Consider the following 18,489-nt stretch of genomic DNA (forward strand, 5'->3'; position numbering starts at 1 on the left):
CACTGTATTCTAACAGATGAAAGGCTTAACAGACAATCAATTCTTCAATATATAATTTCAGTTACATCACACTGCAAATTTTTGCTATAAATTCTGTGTTACGATCGATCCCTCCACAATCATCTGATGAAGGAGCGTCGCTCCGAAAGCTAGTGTGCTTCCAATTAAACCTGGTGTTGTGTGATTTTTAACCTTGTGAATCATGGTTTCCTTAGTATGGGTCACTATTGCTGGTGCTCTGTGCTCCTGGTTCATTCTCTAACTTCTGTCTGTCCTGTTTTGCAGTGGGTTTAGGAGAAGCTGCCAATTTTGCTGCCTATGTCTTTGCTCCAGCAACTCTGGTCACTCCGCTGGGAGCCCTTAGTGTCCTTGTGAGGTGAGCAAACATCTGACATCACTTAGTTCCAGCTCCAATTCATCTCTATCTTGCCAGTCTACAGTTTCACAGACCCTGACCATACACCAGTCCTTCAAATATATGGTCATTTGTGGTGCTCAGACCAATGAATGCAGTTGTTCTGTCATGGAAGTCAAGGGTAACACCACTCATACCTCAGGTCCTTATCCATGCAGTTTACATGAGCTGCACTGGGAAACTGTCTCCTCTCCCCATGACAAACGCTCACTCACTGTCTCCCTCCAGTTCAGTGACAATGGGGTATCTCAATATCCAAGGATTGAGTGACATCAGGACTGAGCTGGAATCCAGGAACATGAGTAATCCAGTTCTACAGCATGAAAAGAGGCTCTTCAGCCCAGAGTATGTTTTTAGGCAACTGACTGTGTGGAGTTTGCACATTCTCCCCATGTCTGCGTGGGTTTCCTCCGGGTGCTCCGGTTTCCTCCTACAGTCCAAAAATGTGCAGGTTAGGTGAATTGGCCATGCTAAATTGCCCGTAGTGTAAGGTGAAGGTGTAAATGTAGGGGAATGGGTCTGGGTGGGTTGCTCTTCGAAAGGGCGGTGTGGACTTGTTGGGCCGAAGGGCCTGTTTCCACACTGTAAATAACCTAAACTAATCTAATCTAATCTAAAACACAGTGGGGTAGGTACAGCACGTGATAGAATAAGCTCTGTACCTTTTAAGAACCAAAAGTAAAGCTTTCTCCTCTTTTAAACTGAAACTATAGCTGCCTCTACCCTTCTAAATAGAACATCACAAACTACACTGTCGCCATCAAATACTCCTAGGATAAGTATAGCACAGAGTTAGACACAGAGTAAAGCTGCCTATTCTTTTAAACTGCATGTAGAACAGGGACAGTAGGGAAGTTAAGGCCGGTGAGCCTTACATCAATGGTAGGGAAATTATTGGAGAAGGTTCTTAGAGATAGGATTTACTTGCGTTTAGAAAAATGGCTTAGATTAAGTAATCAGAAGGCCGCATGGTTTTGTCCAGAGAAGATCATGTCACACAAACTTGATTTTTTTTGAGGAAGTGACAAAGATGTTTGACAGGGCAGTAAATGTTTGCCAGTGTGGACTTTAGCAAAGCCTTTGACAAGATCCCTCATAAACAGACTGATTCAAAATGTGAAGCCACATGCAATCTGGAGAAAGTGAGGACTGCAGATGCTGGAGATCAGAGCTGAAAATGTGTTGCTGGAAAAGCGCAGCAGGTCAGGCAGCATCCAAGAAGCAGGTTTCCTGAAGATTCAAGGGCTCATGCCTGACCTGCTGCGCTTTTCCAGCAACACATTTTCAGTTCTGATCTCCAGCATCTGCAGTCCTCACTTTCTCCCAGATGCCAGGGTCAGGGATGTCTCGGATCAACTCTACAGGGTTCTTAAGGGGAAGGGAGAGCAGCTAGAAGTCATGGTACACATTGGTACCAATGACATAGCTACAAAAAGCAATGAGGACATGAAATTGAATATGGGGAGTTAAATTGGAAGCTAAAAGGCAGACCGATCAGAGGATTACTACCGGTGCCACAGGCTAGTGAGGCGAGGAACAGAGAGCGAATGCAGCTGAACACATGGCTGTAGAGCTGTGTAGGAGGGAGGGCTTCACATATGTTGATCATTGGGGTGCCTTTTGGGGAAGGTGGGAGCTGTACAAGGAGGACGATTTGCACCTGAACTGGAGGGGCACCGATATCCTGGGCAGGAGGTCTCCCACAGTTCTTTGGGAGGGGTTTAAACTAGTTTGGCAGGGGGATGGGAACTGGAGCTATGGGTCAGAGGATGGGGTAGCTGGTGAACAGGCAAACACATTGTGCAGAGAGTCTGTGGGGAAGGATAGACAGTTGATAAGGCAAAGTTGCCGTCAGTGTGATGGGTTGAAGTGTGTCTATTTTAACGCAAGAAGTGTCAGGAATAAGGGTGATGGGAATTTGTGTTGCAGACGTTTCGTCCCCTGTCTAGGTGACATCCTCAGTGCTTGGGAGCCTCCTGTGAAGCGCTTCTGTGATCTTTCCTCCGGCATTTGTAGTGGTTTGAATCTGCCACTTCCGGTTGTCAGTTCCAGCTGTCAGCTGCAGTGGTCGTTATATTGGGTCCAGGTCGATGTGCTTATTGACTGAATCTGTCCTGGACCTGGATCCAATATACCAATATGCAACGGACAGCTGGAACTGTGCTTCACAGGAGCTCCCAAGCACTGAGGATGTCACCTAGACAGGGGACAAAACATCTGCAACACAAATTCCCAGCTCGGCGAACAGAACCACAACAACGAGCACCCGAGCTACAAATCTTCTCACGAACTTTGAATTTAATAAGGCTCCCCATGGCAGGTTCATTCAGACAGTAAGGAAGCATAGGATACAGGGAAATGGGACTATCTGGATACAGAACTGGCTGGCTCAAAGAAGACAGAGAGTATAAGTGGATGGAAAGTATTCACCCTGGAGCTTGGTGACCAGTGATGTTCCACACAGATCTGTTCTGGGACCTCTGTTCTTTGTGATTTTTATAAATGACTTTGATGAGGAAGTGGAAGGGTGGATTAGTAAGTTTGCTGATGACACAAAGGTTGGTAGTTGGAGGGTGGTGGGTAGTTGGAGAGTTGTGGGTAGTGTGGAGGGTTGTTTTCGGTTGCAGTGGGAAATTGACAGGATGCAGAACTGGGGTGAAAAGTGGCAGATGGGTTCAACCTGGAAAAGTGTGAAGTGATTCATTTTGGAATGTCGAATTTGAATGCAGATTACAGGATTCTTGGCAGAGTGGAGGAGCAGTGGGATCTTGGGGTCCACATCCAAAGATCCCTCAAAGTTGCCACCCACATTGATAAGGTTGTTCAGAAGGCTATGGTGTTTTGGCTTTCATTAGCAGGGGGATTGAGTTTTAGAGCCATGAGGTTATGCTGCAACTCTATAAAGCCCTAGTTAGACCACACTTCGAATATTGTGTTTGGTTCTGGTCACGTCATTACAGGAAAGATATAGAAGCTTTAGAGAGGGTGCAGAGGAGATTTACCAGGATGCTGTCTGGACTAGAGAGAATGCCTTATGAAGGAAGGTTGAGGAAGCTGGGCTTTTCTCATTGGAGCAAAGAAGGATGAGAGGTGACTTGATCGCGCTATACAAGATGACGAGAGGCATATATAGAGTGGATAGCCAAAGACATTTTCCCAGGGTGGAAGTGGCTATCACAAGGCACAATTTTAAGGTAATTGGAGAACGTTTAAGGGAGATGTCCACAGAGAGTAGTGGGTGCCAGCAGTAGTAACAGAATCAGATACTTCAGGGACATTTGGGTGATTTTTTGGATGGGCATATGGATGATAGTAAAATGCAGGGTATGTACGTTCATTTGATCTTAAAGTAGGATAAAAGGTTGGCACAAAATCAAGGGCTGAAGGACTTATACTGTGCTGTGCTGTTCTATGTTCTAAAACTGGATAAGGTGGTCAAGATGGTCAATATGGCATGCCTTCATCTGTCATGGCAGAGAGTATGAAAATTGGCAAGTCATGTTAGAGGTGTATAGACCTTTAGTTATGCCACATTTGGAATATTGTATACAGTTTGGGTCACCACACTACCAAAAGGATATGGAGATTTTGGAGAATGTTCAGAAATGGTTTATTAGGATATTGCCTGCTTTGGAGGGTATTAGCTATGAGAGATTGGACAAACTTGTGTTTTTTTCCACTCGAACATTGAAGGATGAGGAGTGACTTGATAGGAGTTTATAAAATTACGAGAGACATGAATAGAACGGATAGTTGGTAGAAATAATTGGCTGCACGGTGGCTCAGTGGTTAGCACTGCTGCGACCCAGGTTCGATTCCAGCCTCAGGCGACTGTCTGTGTGGAGTTTGCACATTCTCCTCGTGTCTGCATGGGTTTCCTCCCACAGCCCAGAGATGTGCAGTTTAGGTGGATTGGCTATAGTGTCCATGGATGTGTAGGCTAGGTGGGTTAGCCATGGGGAATGCAGGGTTACAGAGTAGCAGAGTGGGTCTAGCTGCACTTCAGAGAGTTGGTGTGGACTCGATGAGCCAAACGGCCTTCTTCCACACTATAGGGATTCTATGAAATATCGTTTACTAGGAGACATGGGTTTAAGGTACAAGAGGAAAGGTTTAAAGGAGATGTAAGAAGCTAATTGTTTTTTCACAGGGTGGTGAGTGCCTGGAATGCCCTGCCAGAGGAGGTGGTGTAGGCAGTTACTTTAGTCATGTTTAAGAGGTGTCTTTACAAATGTATAAATAGGCAGGGAATAGAGGGAAGTGGACCGCATAGAGGCAGAAGGTTTTTAGTTGAGAAAGACGTCATACAGTTTTGCAGTCTGTTCTTGTATTGTCCTTCATTCTAAAGCTCTCAAAATTGTCTGGATCAAATACTCCCATGACAGAGATAGCATGGGGTTAGAGGCAGACCAAAGCTCCCTCTATTCTTTTAAAATGAAAGTAAAGCTTCCCCCTCTCTTTAAACAAAGTAACCTTTCAGAAGTGAAAGTAAAGATACAGAGTAAAGCTTCCTCTAATATTTTAAACAAAGTAAATGTCTGTCAAAACTATCTATATCAAACATTCACAAGATCGGAACAGTATGGGGTTTGATGCAGAGGAAAGCTGTTTCTACACTTTTAAACCAAAAGTAAAGCTTCCACAATCCTTTTAAACTGAAAGTAAAATTCCCTTGACACCATCCCCATGAAACACTCCTGGGACAGGTACAGCACAGGGTTAAATACAAAGCAAAGCTCATCTATTCTTTTAACCTGAAATTAAACTAGCTCTGCACTCCCAGGAGAGATACAGGGCAGGGTTAGATACGAATTAAGGATTAGAGTCCCCCTATTCTTTTAATCTGAAAGTAAATGGAAATTAAAGTTCTCTCGACACCATTCCCATCAAACACTCCTGGGACATGGACAGCATGGAATTAGATACAGAGTCGAGCTTTAAACTGAAAGTATAGCTCTGATGACATTGTCCCCATCGAGCACACACAAGATAGGCACAGTCCGGGGTTAGCTACAGAGTAAAGCTTCCTCTAAACAGTCCTCTAGAAACCCTCCCAGGGCAAATATAACATGGAGACTGGTCCTATCCCTCAGTTGTTTATGTCGTTTAAAGAGCAATTACTATCCCTGCTGTACACACAAGTGCGATCCGTGGAGTAGCTACATTTGAGGAAACTGTCGTTTGGCTTTAGATCTCAGGCTTAGTGGTTGTGTCTGTCTCATTATTTTGCATCTACAATTTAAGATAATTGCAAGTAGCTATTTGAATTTATTCCAGACCTTTCGGACTTTTAATGTAACTACAGGATTAGGTCAACTCCTATTTGCTTGTCCTTTTCATATTTTAAATTATCAATGTATCTGGAATGAAAGAATGAGCTCTCAGCTGCATTTCCTTCCCTAACACCATTGGGTGTTTACCTGCAGCACATGAACTTCAGTGGTTCAAGAAGGCAGCTCACCACCACCACCTCACGGGCTACTAGGGATAGGCAGTAAATAGCGGCCATCCAGCAACACTGACATCCCGCACAGGCTGTCGTGGATGGGGTCAAGTCAAAGTTCAAAACTGTTGTTTGTCGGACCATGTGAAGACTGAAAGAGATATAAAGTTTCAGGGAAAGTATATCTCAGTGATTTCTCCATAATGTGCAAGGATGAGATTAGTTGGAGATGGCTCTTTTGATCTTTGCAAGCTACTTTCAGTGTTGATGGTTTTCTGCAGGGCCTTTGCATGTGCTAATCAAAAGTCCTTGCTTTCTCCCCTCTCTACAGTGCTGTTTTATCCTCTTATTTTCTAAATGAGAGCCTTAACCATCATGGGAAGATGGGCTGCATCTTGAGTATTTTGGGATCGACAGTGATGGTAATCCATGCCCCCCAAGAGGAGGAGGTTGGCACCTTGACTGAAATGGTGGAAAAGCTCAAAGATCCAGGTAGGCCAAATATTGCAAAGTAAAACCTCATAGACTGACAACTGTTTAAAGGAAATCTGCAACTACTACAGAGCTCAGTTCCTCACTGTATAGTTGTTCTAATTCTACAAAATCATGAATTTATTACAGGAGAAGCCATTTGGCTATATGGCAGTATATTCCTCCCCAGGAGAATGACTTGTATATGAGCAGTGAACGGCAACAGGCTATTCGGTTGTTTGAGCCTGTTCTACCATTCAATAAAATTATATCTGATCTTAATATAACCTCATCCGTATTGTTTCCAACCCCACTGATTAACAGTCTAAGAATCTACCTACCTATGCCTTAAAATATTCAAGGGCTCTGTTTCCACTACTTTTTCTGAGAGTTCCAAAGACCCTAAGAGAAAACAAATTCACTTCATCTGTTTTAAATAGGTGGCCCCTTAATTTTAATGACCCCGAGTTCTAGATCCTCCAATAAGAGGAAACATCCTTTTCACATTAACCCAAGCATAATTTCTCAGAATCTTATGTTTGAATAAAAGTTACCTCTTACCTCAGCAGATAAATAAGGTGACCAATCTGTGTACAATACTATTATTCCTACAGAGGCAGTAGGGCATGGTAATGTCACTGGTCCTGTGATCCAGAACCTCAGACTAATGTTCTGGCACTGCAGAAAATTTGAATTCAACAAAATAGCTGGAAAATAAAAGCGGGACCAGTGGTGACCATATAAATATTATAAATTGTCCTAGAAAGCCATCTATTTATTATCATTTTAGAGAAAGAACTATGTATCCATACCTGGACTGACCTATGTGTTGGTTGAGATTGACAGCAATATGTTTGGTTGACACTCCTGCCCTCTGGGTAATTAGGGGTGGGCAATAAATACTGGTCTAGCTAGTGATGCCTATATCCATATTAATCCCTTTTGATAGTTACCATTCAACCTGCTTCACATCCCTGATGGTCTAATTCAAAGCAAATATATTTCTCATACTTCCATTTGCCTGTCTGTTCTATTTCTTAAACCTATTCAGTGTGCTGATGTAGTTCAATCACACATGAGAGCCATCACTTAAACATTTAATACCATTTAAATTCAACTCGTGTCTGGCTTGCAGGTTTTATTGTGTTTGCAATATGTGTCGTCACCAGCTGCCTGACCCTGATCACTGCAGTAGCCCCCCGCTATGGGCAGAAGAATGTGCTGGTCTACATCCTGATCTGTTCCATCATCGGCTCCCTCTCCGTCTCTTGTGTCAAGGGCCTGGGGATCGCCATCAAGGAACTGTTTATGGGTCGCCCTGTGCTGGTGCAGCCAGTGACCTGGATCCTGCTAGGCTGCCTGATACTCTGTGTGAGCATACAGATTAATTACTTAAACAAAGCCCTGGACATTTTCAACACCTCCATTGTTACACCCATCTACTATGTCCTGTTCACCACTGCTGTCATGACCTGTTCAGCCATCTTGTTCAAGGAGTGGTATCACATGACCATAGACAACATTGTGGGCACGATAAGTGGGTTTGTCATCATTGTTCTTGGGATCTTCTTGCTCCATGCCTTCAAGAACATCAGCTTCACCCTTGGTACCCTACCCCCATTCATCAGGAAGAGTGAACCTGGCACCATGTGGACCAACATGACACAGCATCAGCAGTATCCAGGTCTGCCAGAGCAGGAAACTGAAGTCCTCATCTGCCCAAGTGAAGTTGGGATTGTGCATGGTTTCACCTGAGGCCGGATCTCAAATGAAACAGGGCTGAATGGGCTATCAATGGATATGATGGGCGATGGAGTGAGTTCAGAACTTGCAAAGTTCTTCTGCAGAAATCCAGTTTGGCAATACTCACAGTTAAAGCTTGTGCCATTTTCCCTTCTGTTAATATGATTCTCTTCTTCCCTTAACTTGGGCCATAAACCCTTTGCTGCTTGATTCAGTGCTGTTTGAACTAAAGGGGAGTTTGGCCAACACCACTTCATGTAATTGCATTACTGTGCTTACTAATAACTGACCCTGAAGGAGTGTTTGTTTCCTGGTACTAAAAGGCTAGAAAGATGTAAATATGGCTATTCAAATATACGAAGGCTGGAGCAGTGGAATCTCCCTGCAGGATCACCTCATTCATTCTAAAACTATGCAAGACTCAAGTATCAAAGTTCTGTAGACTCTACCCTACACAGTTCCATGACTCCTACACCTCACCTCTGAAATACTGTGTCACAAATACAAATTTAACAGGCCAAGAAACATTTTATTACTATATATTGTAACAAAAGTAATGCATCAGTCAGCAGAGCACAAATGTCAGTCTATTGTCTTTCACCAGCTGAAAATACTACTTTCACAATATATCCCACTAAATTGGAAAATGTGTGCCAACACCAGGAGGGATAATCAGCTTTGAGAAATGCCACTGCTGTCATGATTTTTTTGCTGCCAATACACTGACAGTTTATATTATTTTGATCACAAACACCAGCCGTCACTAATCAACAGCAGGTCAGTAACCATGCTCGTACATTCCAGTAAAAGATGGTCTGTCCCAATACAATCCAAACTCAGTAGAAATTTCAGCTCAAAGGTTAATGGAGCTGGGGCTCTAAGAGGCTATTACAGTAGAAAATGTAATCTGCACAGTAACTGTCCTGGAAGAGTTTGTTAGAAAAGATGAGCTTCAGCTTCAACATATTAAGCACTAGTAGGGACAGGGACAGCATGGGGTTAGATACAGAATGAAGCACCCAAGACTGGTACAATATCGGGTTAATTATAACTGTAGAAGGAACTTTACTTAGTAGAGTCAGCACAGTGTTAAATACAATGATGGGGACACTGAAGAGGGAGATTTACTCTGTATCTAATCTGTACTCTGTCAGAAGGCAAGTGTTTGATTCTCACATTGTACCATACTAATAGAACATGTTGTATACTCATTGCTGACACCTCCATGACTGCAGTAACAAGTTTTCTGTCACTCGAGCTGAGGACCATGGTAGTGATATGACATAAAAAGCTATGAAACTGAGGGCGGTGATGCTGTTCCAGAGGATCACACCAATGAGTTATTCTAACAGTTTGATAAAACCAGGTGCTGACTGGATAACTCATCTTGCACAGAGGATGGGTAACTTGTAGCTTCATCCACTAAGTACAAATTCCATTGGAAGCATGCAAAAGATGCTCTTACCCTCTAATCATTTAGCTCTAAGTGAAGGCATTGCATGAATCTGATTGGAAGTTCAAGTTAGTGCCCATAGTCTTGTCACTTTGTTGAAAATAGAGTAAAACAGCTCATCTGTGCCTAAGTTCCAAAGTTGCTTCTGATTGTTTTGGATTGGGTTGGGATATCTGGTCGACATGGATGAGTTAGACCAAAAGGATCTGTTTCTATGCTGTACTTCTCTGTGACTAATTCCCAGCAACTGTATTTAATGTGCTCTGGCTGTGACAATTCTGCATTTACCTGCTTTAAGTTCCAATAATGCCTGCTAAATTGTTTTTTTTAATGAAAATGGTTGGGGCAGCAGTTTCTCAACACAATTTAATGGGACTCTCCTGTTATTTCAGTAGAACACTGCCTGAGGGTGTCTCTAAAGTATTCAGTTTGTTCAGCTTGTCAGCAGAGCTTTTCAATCTTTACACTCAAGATTGTCCGGTTATGGAATGAGGAGCACAGAAGACCCTCACCCCACCACCACGGGAAGATCATAGATACGGAACATTGAACGCTGTTCAATTCTGTCATTGTGGGAAAATCAGACATAGATTTCCTGTCCCCTTCTCTGGCTGAAATCTTGTACTGTCACCATGTGAAAATCACGATATAGATCCCTGTCCCATTGTGAAAATCACAGATGTGGATTCCCCATCCCAATTTCATTGTGAAAATCACAGACACAAGCCCTCGTTTTGTTCTGCTACCATGTGAAAAATCAGATATGAATTCCCCCAACTTGTTTTGTGTGAAAATCATGAATCCCACTCTGAATAGACAATTTATCTGGGACACCAGATTTAATTTTTCATGCTGAAGACAGCACGTAGATCATCCCCACTATGTTTTATTGTATTGAGTGCATGTTTGTGTTAAAAACGCCACCGTGCTTTATTTCTGGATGGTAAGACGATCATACAGGAGACTCAGTATCAAGGACATAATAGCCCGATTTAAGGTCCTTCCGAGAGCAGTCGGGGCTAGCAGGTCCCATAGAGCTGTGCCCCAGCAATGCTGCCTGCCCATTCTGCACTGTGCCTGACACGCACTGCGCCATGTGTTGAGGCAAGTCTTTTGTGCCGCTGTTCCACAGTATACTCCTGCTCACTCAGTCACTCAGACTCTCTGGTGACATCCTGCTTTTTTGTGTCTGTTCCAGTCGATTGAGGATGAACTGGCTGGTGTCGATAAAGCGTTCCACACAGTTCACAAAGCAGGTTTCTGTTCTGCTGTCGAGCCGTGGGCCTGGTTTATCCATACACTTATCCTGCCAAGGAAGAGGACAATCATCAACAGGACAGGAAGTGAGGTGTTGTGACCTGATCAAATTCAACGTCAAAGGAATCGGACGGAAATGGGGAACAATTCTGGCCAGTCGTGACTACTTTCAAATAGAGACAGAATAAACTTGCTCGTTAGTTACATTAAACATCTGTAAGGGAGCATTTTGGAATCTTTCAAGGTTAAATCATTCAATTTTTGCACAACAAAATAATTGGAAGCCGTCAACAAGAGAAAGTAACAAACATGAGACTCTGTGGTTAGTACAGCTGCATCACAGTACCTGGGATCGATTCTAGCCTCAGGCAACTGTGTATGGAGTTTGCACATTCTCCCCGTATCTTTGTGGGTTTCCTCCGGGTGCTCTGGTTTCCTCCCGCAATCCAAAGGTGTGCAGGTTAGGTGAATTGGCCATGCTAAATTGCCCATAGTGTTCAGGGATGTGTAGGTTATGTGTTTAGTCAGGGGTAAATGTAGAGTAATGGGGAATGGGTTTGGGTGAGATACTGTTTGGAGGGTCGACGTGGACTTGTTGGACCAAAGGCCTGTTTCCACATTGTAGGGATTCTCTGATATCTATGAAGTGGCATACAGCATCTCATCCTTTGAGCCTGCTTCACAATTCAGTAAGAGCAGAACTGACCTTCCACCTCAACCTCACCTTCCTGCAGTATCACAGAATCTTTTAAAACCAAAAGCATAAGAAAACATTGCTGAAGAAACTGAGGTGGTTACTGGACAGAAAACGGTTAATGTTTTGAGTCCTTTTGACTCGTCTTCAGAATTTTTTTTCCCTTTGTTTTATTTCAAATCTTCAGTATTCACAATTCTATTTTACTTTGCACAAGAAAGCACTAACTTTTTCAGATATATGATTTGTAAACAAATAAGAACTGACTACAAAAGAACATGGATAGGTAAAAGAATGGGCAGACTTGTGACAAATGTAATTTAATGCAGAGTGTGAAACAAGACATATTATGAAGGAAGAGATAAGGGAGGGAAACACGTCAGCCTAATGGCACAATTAAAGCGTGTGTGCAGAACAGAGGGACATAAGACTGTATGTGCAGGATATATGTATCAGTGAAGATGGTGGGACTTGAGTGTGAGATTAATATTGCATATTGGATCTCATCAAAAATAGAAGTGTTGAGTGCAACATCAAGGAATTTATGTAGAACCTTAATTACACCCTGGTTAAGTTGCACTGAGAGTATTGTGTTCATTATGGTCACAACACTCAAGGATGAGAGCATCCTCAAATACCTGCAGAGGAGAATAGCCAGAATGGCTCAACAGACAGGTGCAGGAGTGGGGTGGGGTGGTGCATTTTAGTTCCAGGGTCAGTTTGGAGAAGCTAAGTAAATTTCTTTGGAGCAGGGAAGTTTGAAGGAAGATTCATGCAGGGTTTTTTAAACTTTACTTAGATCAACTGTAACACTTCAACTTTTAGATTCTTTATCTCTTATCATAATAGTGGATTCTTTATTTCCAGTGCTACTTTCCAATGTCAATTTGAACATCACCCACTGTGAATGACGTCCCTCTGCCAGAAAGACACCCCCAGATCTACCCTGTGAATACTGACCTAAACCCGGGGGACCTCCCTGTGAATACTGACCCACTCCTGGAAAGCCTCTGCAAATGAAGAGCCTCTCGGATCCCTGATAATTCCAGAACAATCCCAAGGTCTCTTTGTAAAGCAGAGCTAGTCCTGGGAACACCCGGAAATACTGAATCCACTCCTCTGGGAGTACATTTAACTCCTAGAAAATCCCCTTGAAAATTAACACATTCTCATGGGATCTCTTGTAACGACTAACACACTTAGGGACCCTCCCTTTTAAACATCAATATTACACACAGCCAAAACGTTCCTCCATCGATTGACACCTTGACTTGCTCACTGCTGGACGGTTCCCTGACCTGACCCTCTTGTGCTGTTTTTGAGAGAAACTCACTTCAATTCTGGAATTTGATCTCTTGTTAAACATTAACCTTTATGGTTAGCAAAACATAAAAAAAAACACACCACTCATTACCCCCACTGAACACAAATGGAGGTGAATTCTTCCAGAGAAGACTGTAATGCCTGTAGCTGGCATTTATTGTCTCACACTAGTGATGCACTGCTGTTCGCTTGCACTCTGGAACAGGCTGTTCAGATTCCTGCAAGAACGTGGTGAAGAGCTGACTGGGGTCCACGGTAAAGTTGGCCCAACATGCTCTTGCGAGGCCACATCCACACACATCAATTCAATTCTTTAGGTTGGTTGAGGATATGGGAGTATTTTCAGCAACCAGGCTCAGTGGGCCATGAGGCCATGTTTCTCAACTTATGTATACTACTCCCTCCATCAGCACCACCTCCCCCAACCCAATCCTATCTCCCCTGGAATCTAAGCCCAAGTTTTAGCAGAGCCAAAATAGCAGAGAAACTGCTAGTTACAGAATTGTTATAGTGCAGGAGGCAGTTATTTGTTCCATCATGCCTGCATAGCTGTTCAAAAAAGCAGCATTACCTATTGCCAATCTGCTTTTTCCCCATACCCTTGCACATTATTTTTAATCCACATAATTATCCAATGCCCTCTTGAATGCCTCAATTGAAACTGCCTCCACCACACTTCCAGGCAGTGCATTCCATGCCCCAACTACAGGCTGTGTGAAAAAAGTTGTTTCTCGCATCACATTTGCTTCTTCTGCAAATCATTTTATATCTATGCCCTGCAGTTCTTGTTCCTTTTACAAGCAAGAACAGATTTATCCTATCTACTCTATCCAGGCCACTCATTACTTTGAAGAGCTCCATCAAATCGCCTCGAAGCTGCCTTTCTCCAAAAAAAACAGTCCCAACATCTTCAATTTACCGTCATAACTGATGTTTCTTATTTTTGGAAACATTCTTGTAAATTATTTCTGCGCTCCCTCCAATACATTCATTCTTTCCTTAATGTGGCACCAAAACTGTGCCCGATACTCAAGGTAAGGTCTAGCAAGTGTCTTATGGAATCACTCTGGTACCAAGTGAGGTTGGTGATTGAATTCAGTGTGACAATTTGCAACGTGCAGAATGATCATTGGAAAAGGAGGGAAAAAAAATAAACAAAAGAAATTGAAATAAAGGAAGTGGACTCATGGAGTATCTCAATGTAGGTGAGATGACTCCATTGAGTTCATCTTTTCTTAAGCTTTTCTGAGTGTAAAACCATGAGTGTATGGAGAGGGTTCAGTAGAGATTTATAAGGATGCTGCTGGTATAGAATGTTCCAGTTAGAAGGAAAAGCTGAATAGGCTGGGACTTTTTTTTTACTGGAGCATTGTTGAGAGATGACCTTATAGAAGTTTATAAAATAATGAGGACTCATTGCTGTCTCCAGTCCCATTCCAAGAGCCCATGACAAGTATTGATCACTGCAGGCTTTACTGCTGTCACCAACCCCGTTCCAGCTTGCTCCTCTCTCACCCTGCAGTCCCAGTTCAGTTCTGAAGAAGTCATACCAGACTGGAAACGTTAACTCATACTCTCTCCACAGATGCTACCAAAATTGCTGAGTTCCTCCAACATTCTCTGTGTTTGTTTCAGGAACATGGGACTGGGATATCATAGCAATTACAGAAACATGGCGCAGGGATACACAGGACTGGCAGCTTAATGTTCCAGAATACAAATGCTACAGGAAGGATACAAAGGGAGACAAGAGAGGAGGGGGAGTGGTGTTTTTGATAAGACATTATAGCTGTACTTAGGGAGGATATTCCAGAAATACATCCAGGAAAGTTACATGGGTGGAACTGAGAAATAAGAAAGCGATGATCACCTTTTTGGGGTTGTACTATAGACTATAGACTATAGACCCCCGAATAGTTAGCAGGAAATTGAGAAATAAATTTGTAAGGAGATTTCAGTTATCTGTAAGAATAACAGGATGTTGATGGTAGGGGATTCTAACTTTCTAAACATAGAGGGGGACTGTCATAGTGTTAAGGGCTCGAATGGAGAGGAATTTGTTAAGTGTGTACAAGAAAATTATTCTGAGTCAGTATGTGGATGTACCTACGAGAGAAGATGCAAAACTTGACCTACTCGTGGGAAATAACGCAGGGCAGGAAACTGAGGTGTCAGTGGGGGAGCACTTTGGGGCCAGCGACCATAATTCTATTCGTTTTAAAACAGTGATGGGAAAGGATAGACCAGATCTAAAAGTTGAAGTTCTAAATTGGAGAAAGGCCAATTTTGACAGTATTAGGCAAGAACTTTCAAAAGCTGATTGGGCACAGATGTTTGCAGGTAAAGGGATGGCTGGAAAATGGGAAGCCTTCAGAAATAGGATAACAAGAATCCAGAGAAAGTACATTCCTGTCAGGGTGAAAGGAGCCTGGTAGGTGTAGGGAATGCTGGATGACTAAAGAAATTGAGGGTTTGGTGAAGAAAAGGAAGGAAGCATATGTCAGGTATAGATAGGATAGATCGAGTGAATCCTTAGAAGAGTATAAAAGCAGTAGGAGTACACCTAAGAGGGAAATCAGGAGGGCAAACCGGGGACATGAGATAGCTTTGGAAAATAGAGTTAAGGAGAATCCAAAGGGTTTTTAGAAATACATTAAGAACAAAAGGGTAACTTGGGAGAGAATAGGACAGTTCAAAGATCAGCAAGACAGCCTTTGTGTGGAGCCGCAGGAGATGGGGGAGATATTAAACGAGTATCTTGCATCAGTGTTTACTATGGAAAAGGACATGGAAGGTATAGAATGTAGGGAAATAGATGGTGACATCTTAAAAACTGTCCATATTACAGAGGAGGAAGTGCTGGATGTCCTGAAATGCATAAAGGTGGATAAATCCCCAAGACCTGTGCCCTAGAATTCTGTGGGAAGCGAGGGAAGTGATTGCTGGGCACCTTGCTGAGATCATCAATAGTCAGGGGTGAGGTGCCGGAAGACTGGAGGTTGGCTAACATGGCACCAATATATTTAAGAAAGATGGTAAGGACAAGCCAGGGAACTATAGACCAGTGAGCCTGACGTCGGTGGTCGACAAATTGCTGGAGGGAATCCTGAGGGACAGGATTTATACGTATTTGGAAAGGCAAGGATTGATTAGGGATGGTTAGCATGGCTATGTGCACGGGAAATCTTGTCTCATGAACTTGATTGAGTTATTTGTAGAACTAACAGAGGATTGATGAGGGAAGAGCGGTGGACTGATCTATATGGACTTTGATAAGGCATTCGACAATGTTCCCCATGGGAGACTGGTTAGCAAGATTAGATCTCATGGAATACAAGGAAAACTAGCCATTTGGATACAGAATTGGCTCAAAAGTAGAAGGCAGAGGGTGATGGTGGAGGGTTGCTTTTCAGGTAGTGGAGGTCTGTGACCAGTGGAGTGCCACAAGGATCCGTGCTGAGTCCGCTACTTTGGTTGTGAACATAGGAGATAGAGTTAGTAAGTTAGAAGATAGAGTTAGAAAAAGGTTTCCTCAGATTACAACGGTATCTTGATCAGATGGACCAATGGGCTAAGGAACGGCAGATGAATTAATTAATTCAGATAATTGCAATATTTGCATTTTGGCCAAGCAAATCTTAGCAGGACTTATATACACTTAATGGTAAGACTCTCTGGAGTGTTACTGAACAGAGACCTTGGAGTGCAGGTTCATAACTCTTTGAAAGTAGAGTTGCAGGTAGACAGGATAGTGAAGAAGACGTTTGGTATGCTGTCCTTTATTGGTCAGAGTATTGAGTATAGGAGTTGGGAGGTCATGTTACAGATGTACAGGACATTGGTTCGGCCACTTTTGGAATATTGCATGCAATATCAGAAGCATGTTGTGAAAATTGAAAAGGTTCAGAAAAGATTTACAAGGATGTTGCCAGGGTTGGAGGATTTGAGCTATAGGGAAAGGTTGAATAGGCTGAATCCAGAACTAGAGGGCATAGGTTTAGGGTGAGGGGGAAAGATATAAAAGAGACCTAAGGGGCAATTTTTTCACACAGAGGGTGGTGTGTGTATGGAATGAGCTGCCAGAGGTCGTGATGGAGGCTGGTACAATTGCAACATTTAAAAGGCATTTGGATGGGTATGGGCTGGGTGCTGGCAAGTGAGACTAGGTTAGGTTGGGATATCTGGTCAGCATGGATGAGTTGGACACAGGGGTCAGTTTCTGTGCTGTACATCTATATGACTCCACCCTAGCTTCTACAGCAAGTGGCACGGTAGCTCAGTGGTTAGTACTGCTGCCTCACAGCTCCAGGGACCTGGGTCCGATTTCACCCTTAGGTGACTGCCTACATGGAGTTTACACATTCTCACAATGTCTGTGTGGGTTCCCTTCCGCAATCCACAAGATTTGCAGGTTGGGTGAACTAGCCATGGAAAATGTGGGGTTTCCTGTGACAGGGTAGGTAATGGATCGGACGCTCTTTGGAAGGGTCAGTGTGACTCAATGGGCCAAGTGACCTTCTTCCACATTGAAGGGAATCTTTGATTCTATAGTATTTTGCTTTTATTCTAGTTTAAATATCATTAGTTTGAAAGTTTTCTGATATTCCCAGTTTCTCAGACAGGTGCACAAAAGTCACACATTCAAGTTCTGTCAAAAGCAAAGACACAAGGACTCATGAGAGCAACACCACTGCTGAAGGCCATGTACTGTACTAACGAAACTGAATTGAATGCACAGAGTTACAGGTATTCATTGGGAGTGAAAAAGCCACAAAGGTCACACTTGTTGGGTGAAATTCTAGAAGTTAAATCAATGCTTTTTAAAAGAGGCAGGAGAAAGAATTGGAGAGGAAGTGAACAGCAGGTATCCCTGTGGAGATGGGACGAGGTTAACAGCCTGCACCTACTCGAGAAGTGTTCAAGGGGTGGGAATGGAGATCATGATGGAACAGCGTGAGGCAAGGGCTGGACAGCAGCTTCTCAATGTCCAAAGTTGCAGGGGCTGTGTTGTAACACATCCCACAAAGTACATCACAGAAAAAGGGTGAGGGGTAAAGATGAGGATCCAGTCACAAAGAGAGAATATCCAGACAGTTCACCGAAATATGTGCTTCAAGAGAATGCTAGTAGCTCATTTCTCAATGAGCCAAGGTTTGTGAAAGGCCACGCTCTGGGTCAGATCACTAGTTAGATACTAGTTATGTTAACTATGTAGTTAACCAGCTGGGCTGAGTGAGGTCACGCTGTATCAGAACACTAGTTAAATACTAGTTATGTTAACTATGCGGCTGACCTGCTGGGTCCAGGCTCTGGGTCAGATCACTAGTTAAGTACTAGTTAATGTTAACCACGTTGAGACTTACCCAGCAGAGCTCCGTGAGGCCATGTACCAGTTGCTGGAATTTCTGTTTCTGACTCTCCACTTCGATGAATTGCTGTAAATGTGGGTCAGCGGCGAGGGCCTGAGCCTGGGACTCCATGCCGCCGGAAGCGCCCGAGCCCGCGCCCGCTCCCGCTCCGGACTTGACCCTTCTCCTTGTTTCCGCGCCGACCTTCACCCAGCCCTGAGGCTGACCCCGGAACCGGAAACAAACACCTTTTCTCCCCCTGCCCTCTCACCCCAACGTGGCCGCCACCAGCAGAAACGTGCTGCAACCACCCCCTTCCCCCAACCCACTGTCACGCTGTTC

General features: G+C 43.4%; 2 protein-coding genes across 4 annotated transcripts in view; one reads left to right on the plus strand and one right to left on the minus strand.

Moving 5' to 3' along the window:
* zgc:101583 (uncharacterized protein LOC494104 homolog) overlaps positions 1 to 11,007 on the plus strand; it is a 27,171-nt gene extending 16,164 nt beyond the window's left edge. For all 3 annotated transcript variants that reach the window (XM_043704291.1, XM_043704292.1, XM_043704293.1), the window contains 4 exons: positions 286 to 376; positions 6,190 to 6,350; positions 7,465 to 8,144; positions 10,724 to 11,007. In XM_043704291.1, the coding sequence (XP_043560226.1) occupies positions 286 to 376; positions 6,190 to 6,350; positions 7,465 to 8,084 (872 nt within the window). In that variant the 3' untranslated portion in view covers positions 8,085 to 8,144; positions 10,724 to 11,007. The remainder of the gene's footprint in view (positions 1 to 285; positions 377 to 6,189; positions 6,351 to 7,464; positions 8,145 to 10,723) is intronic.
* Positions 10,431 to 18,394, minus strand: timm8a (translocase of inner mitochondrial membrane 8 homolog A (yeast)). The gene is made up of 2 exons (XM_043704295.1): positions 18,163 to 18,394; positions 10,431 to 10,831 (listed from the first exon to the last, which is right to left on the minus strand). Exons 1-2 carry the CDS (start codon positions 18,277 to 18,279, stop codon positions 10,673 to 10,675), a joined length of 276 nt encoding a protein of 91 aa, XP_043560230.1. The 5' UTR covers positions 18,280 to 18,394; the 3' UTR covers positions 10,431 to 10,672.
* Between the last annotated feature and the right edge of the window lie 95 nt (positions 18,395 to 18,489).

The sequence above is a fragment of the Chiloscyllium plagiosum genome, chromosome 15 (genome assembly GCF_004010195.1).
Source record: "Chiloscyllium plagiosum isolate BGI_BamShark_2017 chromosome 15, ASM401019v2, whole genome shotgun sequence".
In the NCBI taxonomy this organism is placed as follows: domain Eukaryota; kingdom Metazoa; phylum Chordata; class Chondrichthyes; order Orectolobiformes; family Hemiscylliidae; genus Chiloscyllium; species Chiloscyllium plagiosum.